The 13,365-nt window shown below is 39.4% G+C and overlaps 1 protein-coding gene across 33 annotated transcripts in view; it reads left to right on the top strand.

Annotated features, from left to right (window-relative positions):
• Nucleotides 1–13,365, top strand: part of THOC2 (THO complex subunit 2) — a 133,087-nt gene that overhangs the window by 51,551 nt on the left and 68,171 nt on the right. For all 33 annotated transcript variants that reach the window (XR_010154894.1, XR_010154893.1, XR_010154887.1 and 30 more), the window contains one exon: nucleotides 10,068–10,160. Coding sequence is in view for 19 of the 33 variants with exons in the window: in XM_016943321.3 (XP_016798810.1) it covers nucleotides 10,068–10,160 (93 nt within the window). In the remaining 14 variants the exon portion in view is untranslated. The remainder of the gene's footprint in view (nucleotides 1–10,067; nucleotides 10,161–13,365) is intronic.

Genomic DNA, 13,365 nt, shown 5'->3' with positions numbered 1-13,365 from the left:
ATAACATAATTAGATTACTGTCGTATAATAAACCTAGACTGTATTCATATTTTCCAAATTATCCCCAAAATGCATTTTACACCTGGTATGTTCACATGATGATCTAATCAAAGACCACATGTTGTATTTGATTGTCAAGATTCTTCGTCTCTTTTAATTTAGAATAGTTCCCCACCTTCTCCATTTTTTAATGGCATTGACTTATTGATGAGACCATTCCTAGAAGACCTCATCTTTTGGATTTATCTAATTGCTTTTTCATCTTATTTGTTCTTTATTTCCTGTATTTGTTCTATACTTGGAGTTAGGTCTAAAGGCAAAATATTTAATGGCAAAAATACTTTATAGATTATGTAACATCTAATGTTCGACTGTCTTTAAATGGTTCAGTAAGTTTGTGATAGTCTGATTCCTCAGTTATACAATGGCATCCCCCCACCCCCCCACCACCTTTCCCTTCAATAACAAATTATCTGCAGGTTGATACTTTGGCAGCCTGGGAATATCCAGTTTCTCATCAACTTTACATTAAATGGTTTATGGATGACCTTTGCTTGAGCCACCTTTCCCTTTAGGGGTTCCAAATTGATGATTTACTAATTTTATCATGCCCTATATATTTATTAGCTGTCATTCTTCTAATAAAGAAGAGTTGTCCCTTACTAACTCAGGCTGTTTGCTTTCCTTGAAATACGGTTCCTACTGGAAAGGCAGGACAAATGATTAATATTTTCCCACTAATTACGAGCTATCAGAGTAAGGAGTTTCTTTAATAGCAGCCTCCAATGGTGACGTGAGTTGGGTGTGTACATGTGTGTCTGTGGTGAGAGAGAGAGAGAGAGAGAATGCATGTGTGTGTGTGGTTACTTAGATTTTCAATGGATCAGTCTGATTGTGTGTGGCAGCAGTGGATATTGATGAGATTCTGAATGTATTTGAAGGTAAACCAATAGTGTTTGCTGATGGATTGGATACAGGATGTGAGAAAGTAGAGTTAAGGACTATTCTGAAGTTTTTTGGACTGAGCAGTTAAAAAGATAGTGTTGTCACCAACTTAGGGAAAATTTCAGGTAGATTGGGTTTGGAGTGTTGGGAGGGAGAATTAGGAATTCACTTTGCGCATGTTAAGTTTGAGATGTCTCTTAGACATCCAAATGTAGATAATCGATATATGGATCTGAAGGGGTGGGTTGCCCCTCCACACCTGTGGGTGTTTTTCGTTAGGTGGAACGAGAGACTTGGAAAAGAAAGAGACACAGAGACAAAGTATAGAGAAAGAAAAAAAGGGGGCCCAGGGGACCGGCGTTCAGCATACGGAGGATCCATGCTGGCCTCTGAGTTCCCTTAGTATTTATTGATCATTATTGGGTGTTTCTCGGAGAGGGAGATGTGGCGGGATCATAGGATAATAGTGGAGAGAAGGTCAGCAGGTAAACACGTGAACAAAGGTCTCTGCATCATAAACAAGGTAAAGAATTAAGTATTGTGCTTTGGATATGTATACACATAAACATCTCAATGCCTTAAAGAGCAGTATTGCCACCCGCATGTCCCACCTCCAGCCCTAAGGCGGTTTTCCCCTATCTCAGTAGATGGAATATATGATCGGGTTTTACACCGAGACATTCCATTGCCCAGGGAGGAGCAGGAGACAGATGCCTTCCTCTTGTCTCAACTGCAAGGAGGCGTTCCTTCCTCTTTTACTAATCCTCTTCAGCACAGACCCTTTAAGGGTGTCGGGCTGGGGGACGGTCAGGTCTTCCCCTTCCCACGAGGCCATATCTCAGGCTATCACGTGGAGAGAAACCTTGGACAATACCTGGCTTTCCTAGGCAGGGGTCCCTGCAGCCTTCCGCAGTGTTTTGTGTGCAGTGTTTTGTGTCCCTGGGTACTTGAGATTAGGGAGTGGTGATGACTCTTAACAAGCATGCTGCCTTCAAGCATTTGTTTAACAAAGCACACCTTGCACAGCCCTTAATCCATTTAACCCTGAGTTGACACAGCACATGTTCCAGGGAGCACAGGGTTGGGGGTAGGGTTACAGATTAACAGCATCTCAAGGCAGAAGAATTTTTCTTAGTACAGAACAAAATGGAGTCTCCTATGTCTACTTCTTTCTACACAGATGCAGTAACAATCTGATCTCTCTTTCTTTTCCCCACATGGATCTGAGTAAATAATTGGATATACGGACCTGGTGTTCAAGAGAATAGACCAGGCCAGAAATAGAAATGTGGGCATCAAAAGCATGTAGATGCTATTTAAATATATGACATTGGATGAAATCACTAAGGGTTGTATACAGAGAGGCAAGAGAAGAGAACCAAGGACTAAGGCTTGGGGCAATCCAGTGTTAAGGGTCTAGGAGAAGACGAGGAACCAGCAAATAAGGTAGATGAGGAACAACATGTAAAGTAGGAGGAAAAGAGAGAATGTGGCATTTTGGAAGCTAAATAGAGGAAGGAATGATTAACCATCAAATGCCTCTGATAGGTCATTTAAGGACTGAAAATTAACCATTGGAGGGAGGTCAAAACTAGCAGTTTTGGTGGAATTGGGTGATATTAAGAGATAATGGAAAGAGTAGAATTGGAGACAGTGACAATTGACAACTTTATCAAGCAGTTGCTACAAAGGGGTGCAGACCAAATGGGATGGTAGATGGCAAGGGAAGTGGGTTCGAGATTTTTTTAAGATGGGAGAGAGAACGCATTTGTATTCTGATGGGTATGACTGAGTGGAAAGTGGAGAGCTGGTGTTACAGGGGAGAGAGGTGAGAATTATTTGGAGCGGTGTTCTTGAGGATAGAGAAAATGGAGTTTGGTGCTTAAATGGGTGGATTAACTTGATATAGGAGGATAGAGAGTTTATCATAACAGGTATAAAGGCAATATATGTAGATATAGTTGGGTAGGTGTGATTGGGAGTTTGTAGAAGTCTAATTGATCTAATTTTCTTACTGAAGTAGAAAGCAAGGACATCAGCTGAGAGGATGAGAGAGGGAGGTATTGGAGGTTAGGAGAGAAGGTAGGGAAGTACAGTTATGTGCTGCACAATGATGTTTCGGTCAACAATGGACCACATATATGACAGTGGTTGCATAAGATTATAATGAAACAGGAACACGTAGCTGAAGAAGAGGCCCAAGAAAAGGAAACTACAGGAGAAGAACCCCCAAGAAAATTCACAGTAAAGGGTTTAGCAGAAGCTTTTCAGCAAGCTCCTTAAAAAGTTTGAAAACGTGGGCCAGGCACAGTAGCTCACGCCTGTAATACCAGCACTTTGGGAAGCCGAGATGGGTGGATCACTTGAGGTCAGGAGTTCGAGACCAGCCTGGCCAACATGGAGAAACCCTGTCTCTACCCAAAAACGGAAAAATTAGCTGGGCATGGTGGTGCAGACCTGTAATCCCGGCTACTAGGGTGGCTGAGGCAGGAGAATCACTTGAACGCGAGAGGTGGAGATTGCAGTGAGCCGAGATCGTGCCACTGCACTGCAGCCTGGGTGACAGAGCAAGACTCCATCTCAAAAAAAAAAAAAAAGTTTGAAAACATGGACCCCAATGCTGACCAAGGTTTTTATTAATAGAGAGGAATGTACATGGCGCATTATCTGCTTACAAGCGAATCTGTGATGAAACAAACAAACCAGGCAAACCATCGTAGCATGGACATATTTCTGAAAAGAGTGACACCTCCTCAAGAAGAGCCTCAGGTCCTTCAGGAGGTATTCCAGAAGAAGACATTGTCATCATAGATGACCGCTTCATGAGTGTTATTGCCCCTAAACATCTTCTAGTGGGACAAGATGTGGAGATGGAAGACAGTGATACTGATGATTCTGATCCTGTGTAGGCCTGGGCTCACGTGTGTGTTTGTGTCTTAGTTTTTAACAAAAATGTTTAAAAAGCTTAAAAAATCTTTTTTTTTTTTTTTTTTTTTTTTTTTGCGACGGAGTTTTGTTCTCCTTGCCCATGCTGGAGTGCAGTGGCACAATCTCGGCCTCACTGCAGCCTCTGCCTCCTGGGTTCAAGCCATTCTCCTGCCTCAGCCTCCCAAGTAGCTGGGATTACAGGCGCCTGCCACTAAGCCTGGCTAATTTTTTGTATTTTTAGTAGAGATGGAGTTTCACCATATTGGCCAGGCTGGTCTTAAACTCCTGACCTCAGGTGATCCGCCTGCCTCGGCCTCCCAAAGTGCTGGGATTACAGGCGTGAGCCACTGTGCCTGTCCAGCAAATCTTAAAAGTACAAAAAAGCTTATAGAATAAGGATATAAAGAAAACATATTTTTGTACAGCTGTACAATGTGTGTTTTAAGCTAAGCATTATTACAAAAAAGTCAAAAAGTTAAAAAATATTAAAAAGCTTATAAGGTAAGAAAGTTACAGTAACTAAGCTTAATTTATTTTAATTTATTGAAGAAAGAAATATTAAAATAATTTAATGTAACCTAAGTATATAGTGTTTATAAAATATATAGTAGTGTACAGCAATGTCTTAGACCTTCATATTCACTTACTAACTTACCCAGAGCAACTTCTGATCCTGCACACTCCATTCTTGGTGGGTGTCCTACACAGGTATACCATTTTAAATATTTTATACTGTAATTTTTTTGTTCCTTTTCTGTGTTTAGATAGGTTTAGATACACAAACACTTATCATTGTGTTACAGTTGCCTATAGTATTCAATATAGTAACTTGCTGTACAGGTTTGTAGCCTAGGAGCCATAGAGTATTCCATATAGCCTACATGTGTAGTAGGTTATGTACCATATAGGCTTGTGTAAGTATGCTCTAAAGAGGCATTGACTGTATCTCCGTTGTTAAGTGATACATGATATAGTTGAGTGAATGGCTAAGACAAATGGAACATGATTGTCCAGCAGCATTAAGGGCCCATTTGAGGACAGATACATGAAATTGGCATTATGGAAGGATTGTCATTAGTGGTAATAATAAGATTTAGGATATGGAGTAAGTGGTTAAGATAGGGTATAGAAGATCTTTGGAAGAGAAAGGGTTCAGGAGAACCAAGAGGTTACATGGTAGAAGGCTCACCTACATGTATATGAAAATCTCCAAAAGTTAAGAATTGTAGTCAGAGAGAGTGACAGAGGCTAATATTGTTGCAAAATGAAGGGCAGTAGACTCAAGGATCCATAAATGGCATCAATAGGACATCACTGAAAGTGGCATAGTAGGGAACTCCAGAGCTCTGTCTCGCCACAAAAACAACATAACGAAGTGGAAAAAACTATCAGTCAACTTTGCTGCTGTCTTATTCTTCCCCAGTCCTTTCCCTGGTTGGTGTAAGTTTTTTTTTTTTTACTATATTCTAGAGCTCTACAAAGTTAATTGAGAGTGCTGTGGCATTTTAAATTGCCTGTCTACTAGCCCCCACACCCAGATCAGTGGTGGCCATGGTGATAGAAGCCCACACTCCTGGTGCAGGTTGCTAATGCTAGAGGGAGCAAAGAATTGTGTTTTTGGGTTTTAATCTGGCTACCTGCTCCCTGAAGGACCCACATAGGGGCCTACTTTTGTATCTTTTGACTGGGAGTATTCTCAGGGCTGGTATGGCTTTTGCCAAAAGCACTTAAAGGCACAATTATTGTCTGTAATGGCCTGGAGCAAGGGACAACAACTGAGACAAGCAGTAGTGAGACCAAAAAGCCTGAGAAGGAAGACATTAGAAAAAGAGATACATGGGGAAAAAGAGCTTTTTAAAAAGTTGTCATATATACCATAAGAAGGTCATGCTTATGCTCAGAGCTGGGCACATGCCCAGAAAAGGCCAACAGAGACCCTAAGCTTTCTCTTCTGGGTCTGAGTAGGCAGGAAGTGAAGACTGAGGCAGAGCTGTGAATGGTCTGGCCAAACTTTGAGGAATGTTCTAATGCACTCTCTTTTCCCATTTATTTTTGCTCCAGGCCTTTAAAAAAACTGTCAATATACTAGTTGGTCACTAAGCTAACAGAACATAGATTCAAGTGGCCACACGTGATGAAGAATACAAACTTTACAAAAAAAGTTTATAAAAGTCACTAAACACACACACACAACAATAAATCCACAATAAGCAGCATCAACCAACCTCTGGGTATTTGGGGGTGGAGAAGAATCTAATCTCCATAGTTGCTACATAATATTAAATATGTCCAGTTTTTTTTTTTTGTTTTTTTTTGAGACAGAGTCTCCCTCTGTCATCCAGGCTGAAGTGCAGTGGCACAATCTCGGCTCACTGCAACCTCTGTCTCCAGGTTTCAAGTGATTCTCCTGCCTCAACCTCCTGAGTACAGCTGGGACTACAGGTGCGCACCACCATGCCTGACTAATTTTTGTCTTTATAGTAAAGACAGGGTTTCACCGTGTTGGCCAGGCTGGTTTCAAACTCCTGACCTCAGTTGATCTGCCTGCCTCGGCCTCCCAGAGTGCTGGGATTACAGGTGTGAGTCACTGTGCCCAGCCTAGATAAGGAATTGAAATCAATAGTCCTAAAATGCTTTATGAGCTAAAGGAAACCAGGAGTGTGCTGTCTCACCAAATAAATAGAGAACATCCATAAAGAGATAAAAATTATGAAAAGGAACCAAACAAATTCTGGAATTGAAAAGTACAATAACTGAAATAAGAAATTCACTGTAGAGGTTCAACAGTAGAATTGAGCAGGTAGAAGAAGCCAAGCCAAAGAAAGAACACTGGTTAAAGTAACTCTAGGTAAAATATAAAGGCCAGTACTATTGCATTTGTGGTTTGTAAGTCCTCTTTTTTTCCTATATGACTTAAAAGACAAATACATAATAATTATGAATCTTTAAAAAGATAATTTCAACTTTTATTTTAGACTCGGGGTACATGTGCAGGTTTGTTACCTGGGTATATTGTGTGATGCTGAGGTTTGGGGTACAATTCATCCCATCACCCAGGTTATAAATCTGTCAAATGGCACACTATAAAAATGTAATTTGTGACTAACAATAGATGGGGAGGGGCAGGGATGTATAGGTGCAGAGGTTTTGTACACTATTGAAGTGAAGTTGGTATTAATTCAAACTAGGTTGTTTTAAGTTTAAAATGTTAATTATTATACCCAAAGGAACCACTAAGAAAATAATTAAAAACTAAACAGAAAAAAGAAGGGGATCAAAATGGTGCACACACACAAAATCAAACAAAAAAGGCAGTGATAGAGGAAATGAGGAACAAAAATATGACAGAAAACAGGTAGCAAAATGATAGAAGTTCATCCTTATCTATAATTATTTTGAATGTAAATGGATTAAACCCACCAATTAAAAGGCAAGAGTTTGGCAGAATGTATAAAAAATCATGATCCAGTTACGTACTGTGTATAAGGAACTCACTTTAGATTTAGAGATACAAATAGCTTGTAACTGAAAGTATGGAAACATATTCTGTGCAAGCATTGTGCTGGAGAGACCTGGGGTGGCTATGCTAATATCAAAGTAGACTTTAAGACAATAAGTTGTTACAAGAGACAGTGAAAAACATTATATAATATAAAATGGATAACCCATTGAGAAGATATAACAGTTATAAACATACCTGTACCAAACAACAGAGCCCCAGAGTATTTGAAGCAAACATTGGCAGACTTGAAGGAAACATAGTTGTGTAATTATTGGACATTTCCATACCCTACTTTCATTAATGGTTAGAACAACTAACCATTACTTGACAAAAGATGAGTAAGAAAATAGAACATTTGAACAACGTTACATATATAGAACATTACACACAACAACAGAATCTACATTCTTCTCAAAGCACATGGAACATTCTTTAGAATAGACCATATATTAGGCCACAAAACAAGTCTCAGTTGAAATCATGCAAAATATCATCTCTGACCACAACAGAATGAAACTAGATTGCAACAATAGTGAGGGAGTAGTGAGTGATATGAAATTCAAAGCTGGGTGGATAGAGGGAGAATAGTCTGGAAGCAACAATAACAAGCAAAAAGAAAACTGCCACATCACCTCCAGGCCTGGTAGTGTGAGGCGTCTGAGGAAAACAGCTACCAGTTAACTGCGTTACAATAGCAGGGCTGTTCTCAGGGTGAACCAGGCTCTGTGTGAGCACCACGGTGAAAAGAACCTTTAGATGAGAAATTTGGATATAGGGAATTTTGCTGAGAATGGATCATGAATTCCATATGATTCCGTGGAAGTATTTCAAGGATGTGGAAAGGTATGATGGGACAGAACAGGGACTGTGCATGACAGTATGTGGATGAGAGTGTGGGGCATATGGTGGTGATGTATTTAAACAAGAATGAAGGGAGTAATGAATGTGGCCCTGGTACATTCAAGTCAGGTAGTGGAGGACAGGTTGTCAATAAGTTAAATAAGCTTTTGTGAGTTTGTTTTGAAACCCTGGCCACAATTCATTTTTATGGGAAAATGTTTTGCTACTAAGTAACCATTTATAAGCATTTATTTTTACATGTTTTTAAAATTATTTTGAGATGGAGTCTCTCTTTGTCGCCCAGGCTGGAGTGCAGTGGCGTGATCTTGGCTCACTGCAGCCTCCGCCTCCCGGGCTGAAGTGATTCTCCTGCTTCAGCCTCCCAGGTAGCTGGTATTACAGGTGCCTGCCACCACGCCTGGCTAATTTTTGTATTTTTAGGAGAGACGGGGTTTCATTGTGTTGTCCGGGTTGATCTCGAACTCCTGACCTCAGGTGATCTGCCCACCTTGGCCTTGCAAAGTGTTGGGATTACAGGCGTGAGCCACTGTGCCTGGCCTGTAAGCAAATTAGAATTAGGAAACTATTGTTACATTGAAGACATCTCATCTGTTTTTTAAAAATAGAGTGAAACAATGCCTTCTATAAATGATGCACATTAGTTTGGTTAGCTTTGTATTTTATTTGCATAATATCATAATTGTGGGAGGAACCTCACATACAAAGGTCTCATTTTCAGTATTGACTATAAAAAGAACATAGTGTATTGTTACTGTTTGCTTTTTATTTACATTTGGCCAGTTAGTTATTGCCAGTTATTCTCACTTCACTGTTCCATTCATCTGACCTCAGCAGTGTTAAAATTAGCTTTGAAAATTGATAGCATTCAAAGATTCTTATGTTTCTATGTAGGGTCCTCATGGCTGGCCTGGAATTGACTTTGCCATTCTGTACTTGAAAACATCGATTTATTCATCTGTAATATTTATGTACACCTGTTTTGTGGAGAACATCAGCTGACAGCCAGATATACTTAGCATAAAACCCAAGAAATAAAATTAAAGGAAGAAAAATATAAAGCAAATGCTGATGGTTCTTCTGCACTTGACAGTTTGTCTATCTGCGTCTCCACTAAGAACTAACTTGAAAAAGCAAGTTAAGAAAACACACATGTGTATCAGCCAGGCATGGTCGCTCATGCCTGTAATCTCATCACTTTGGGAGGCTGAGGTGGGAGGATCGCTAGAGCCCAGGAGTTCGAGATCAGCCTGGGCAACATAGTGAGACCCCATCTCTACTAAAAAAAAAAAAAGCTGGGTGTGGTGGCATATACCTGTAGTTCCAGCTACTCAGGAGGCTGAGGTGGGAGGATCGCTTGAGCCTGAGAGGTCAGGACTGCAGTGAGCCATGACCATGCCACTGCACTCCAGACTGGGTGACAGAGTGAGATCCTGTCTCAAAAAAAACCCCCCAAAACCAAAAAACACACAAAAAAACAGAAAAGAAAACACACATATAAACAGAACTGCAGACTAAATCTTGTGCATTATAAAATCTCACTTATGCTATTCAGCTGTGAGATTTTATTTAAATGTTAACCTGCACTGTAAATTGTGTCCATTTTTGAAATTGCTTTCCTGTGTTCTTCAGAAGATGTTCCAATGTGAAAAGGGATGTTGGCATAATAATCCTTGTATTGAATTCAGATATTTGGTAAGATAAGGAAGAGCAGTGAAGCATTTTCTTGGCCTAGAGTATTTGATCTAATTGTTCTTAATTATTGGTAGGTGAAGGATATTGCTTTAATTGTCCTTTCTGCACTAAATGGAAACTTTTTTTTTTATATTTCTAGGAACCAAATGGCGAGACACCATCATCTTTATACAGAGTTGCAGCAGTACTTCTACAATTTAATCTTATTGATTTAGATGATCTTTATGTACATGTAAGTCAAGTGGGCTGCTAAGAATACTTGATTGTCTGTCCCAAGGGTAGGGAAGAGGAGTAGGTAGCCACATAGCACCCCCAGGATTGGGTTGGTTCTAGGTTCTCAAGTCTCACTCTTTGAAGCCCCAATACATTGTTGATTTGTGTTTACTTTATAAAGTGAATAAATTTAGTTATTTGGCAGTCTATGAACATTAAATACCTTTTTGGTCACCTTTATGGAGTTTAAGTTTTGGTCACCTTTACGGAGTTTAAGTTTGGATATGAAGTTCAAGTTCTTAACTGTCATCAAGGCATAGCTCATGGGGAGAGAGGCCAAGTTCTAACCAATGTGGTTTTTTAAGCCTTTTTATTATCTACAAATGATGGGAAATATAAAGTTACCTATATACTGCTTCTTTCTCTCTAAAATGTTAATTTTAGGCATTCAGGATGAATGGGGAACTTCATTAGTGTATTTTTATATTTAGTATATTTAAAAAATATTTTTCTTGTGTTATTCGTGTGCACTAAATGACTATTATGCTTTTATTGCTGGACCCAGGATGTAGAAGAGTTCATGATTGTGGCAGATGACCTCTAGTTTAACAAAAATTTAGTCATCAGTTTCAGAATCTAGGCTAATAGTATATAAATTCCTCTTCTATTAGGTTTTGTATTAGGATATCTATTAATTTAAAACAAGTATGTCCAAAGGTGATATCATCTTCACTGCCTTTGAAATCACTTTATTAACATCATTGCCTATTTTTGTATACTGTGGCTACAGAGTTGAGTAAAACTTGGTCTTTACCTTGGAAGCAGTCATACTCTAGGAAGGGAGAAAAAAATTTTGCATTATTTAATAGGTACTCTATTGGAGATATTCACAAAGCTCAGAATAGATAATGACCATATCTGTCTTGGGGGATTTTGGAAGACTTTCCCAAACTAGTGATGTTGAACTGGGATCTTGATAGACAAGTAGGACCATCTAGGCTGAAATGGTAGAAAACTTTGTAGGTAGAATTAACTGAGTATAAAGGCAGGAGTTGTTGTTGTTGTTGTTTTGAGACAGAGTCTCACTGTTGCCCAGGCTGGAGTGCCGTGGCACTATCTCGGCTCACTGCAGCCTCTGCCTCCTGGGTTCAAGTGATTCTCCTGCCTCAGCCTCCCAAGTAGCCGGGATTACAGGCGCATGCCACCATGCCCAAGTAATTTTTGTATTTTTAGTGGAGATGGGGTTTCACCATGTTGGCCAGGCTGGTCTTGAACTCCTGACCTCAGGTGATTTGCCTGCCTCGGCCTCCCAAAGTGCTGGGATTACAAGCGTGAGCCACCATGCCCAGCCAAGGCAGGAGATTTGAAAGGGCTTTTTTATCCCCTTATGGGACTGTCAGGAAGCTCAGAGTGGTTGGAGCCTAGGGTGGTATATAGGGGGAATGAGGATGGAATAGAGAAAGCTAAACTGTTAACGGCTTAAGTGACATAGTAAGGAATCTGGATTTTTCTCTTGGGAGTGGAGAGCCATATTAGTATTTAAAGGAGAGATGTGATGTAGAAACTGAGAATATGGAAAAGTGGACAGAAAAGGGAAAATTTAAAAACACAGGTATGACTTTAGAGGGAAGTATAGACCGGCATATGTGGAAAGTACAAATTGATGATAGATTTATTACTCATTATGATTGCATTTAGCAGTAAATGTAAGCAGACTGAGTGGTCCTGTTAATATGACAAAGATTGTCAAGTGGAATTAAAAATGAGTTTATTATTTATATGAGAAACAGCTTAAACTTAAGGATAATGAAATGTTGATAGTAAAAGGATGAGAAAATAGATCAGCAAACTTACTGTTGGACAAAATAGACTTTTTGGCAGAAGGAGATAAAGCGGGCTACTTCATAATAACAAGATTGTGCTCACTAGGAAGATAAAACAGTTCTAACTTTACATGTATCTAATGACATATTCTCAAAATACACAGAAATAAAAGTTGAGAGAACTATAAGAAGAAACAGTTTGGCCATTAGAGGGAGTTGTAATTGTCTGGGTAAAAGATAAGGACCTATGGCCGGGCGCGGTGGCTCACACTTCTAATCCCAACACTTTGGGAGGCCAAGGCGGGCAGATCATCTGAGGTCAGGAGTTCGAGACCAGCCTGACCAACATGCTGAAATCCCATCTCTACTAAAAGTACAAAATCACCCTGGGGTGGTGGCACACGCCTGTAATCCCAGCTACTCGAGAGGCTGAGGCAGAATTGCTTGAAGCCGGGAGGCAGAGATTGCGGTGGGCCGAGATCGTGCCATTTCACTCCAGCCTGGGCAACGAGAGCAAAACTGTCTCAAAAAAAAAAAAAAAAGTAAAAAATAAAACAAGAGGACCTGTGCCAGGTGTATAAGTACAGCAATACAAATGTGTTTGATTGCCAGGGGAGAACATACAGAATGAGAAAAAGTCTTGCTTACTTCCTTGCACCAGTCCATAGTGACTTTTCTCTCTCCCTCCCTCCTTTTTTTTTTGATAAATGGAATGAAATCTATAATGTTTAATAGTTCATTATTATTTTCATTTACTGTTTACATTAAACCTAGTTAATGGAATAGATTATGCATTTCTAGGGGTCAGGAACACTTCTTTTATAGCTTATCATAGTGACTAGCAGAAACTACTGAGTAATTTGTTGCCTAAAGTTTTCTTTGTGTTAGAGTTATTTTATAAATGTCTTCATTAATCATCTTCCACTCATACAAGGTGACTGTTTGAGATACTTGAGCCTTTTTCATAATGGAGGGTTGACTATGCACATAGTACTTTTTCTTTTGCAATAAATTAGTAACTAGCTTGTGACTTAAATAAGCTCCTAGAAAAAGTGAGATGTCAAGTTACTAATAATTTTTCTACTTGAAATTTTTCATTTAGATGATTTAAATTTATCCCTTTGTGTTATTCAGTAGCTCACCTTTCCCAAATTGGATCCATATTGCAATGCTTTATTTAATTTGGAGTTTAGCCTTTAATGGGGAAATTTGTAATGTTTTTAATGGAACTGCTATGTATTTTCTTGGGTAAACTAATAAATTCAACGGAAAACATCACTGTTGTGGTATTATATTACTTTAGGGACTCTGTCAGACAGAAGATGTGAAACTTTGAGCTGCGACTTGATTTTAAAAGGGGTACAGAATTCAGGTACTTCATTCTGTCAAATTATAAGAAAA

This window comes from Pan troglodytes, chromosome X (assembly GCF_028858775.2).
Source record: "Pan troglodytes isolate AG18354 chromosome X, NHGRI_mPanTro3-v2.0_pri, whole genome shotgun sequence".
In the NCBI taxonomy this organism is placed as follows: domain Eukaryota; kingdom Metazoa; phylum Chordata; class Mammalia; order Primates; family Hominidae; genus Pan; species Pan troglodytes.
The sequence above is the reverse complement of the archived record's forward strand: the minus strand, read 5'-3'. Positions and strand labels throughout refer to the sequence as shown.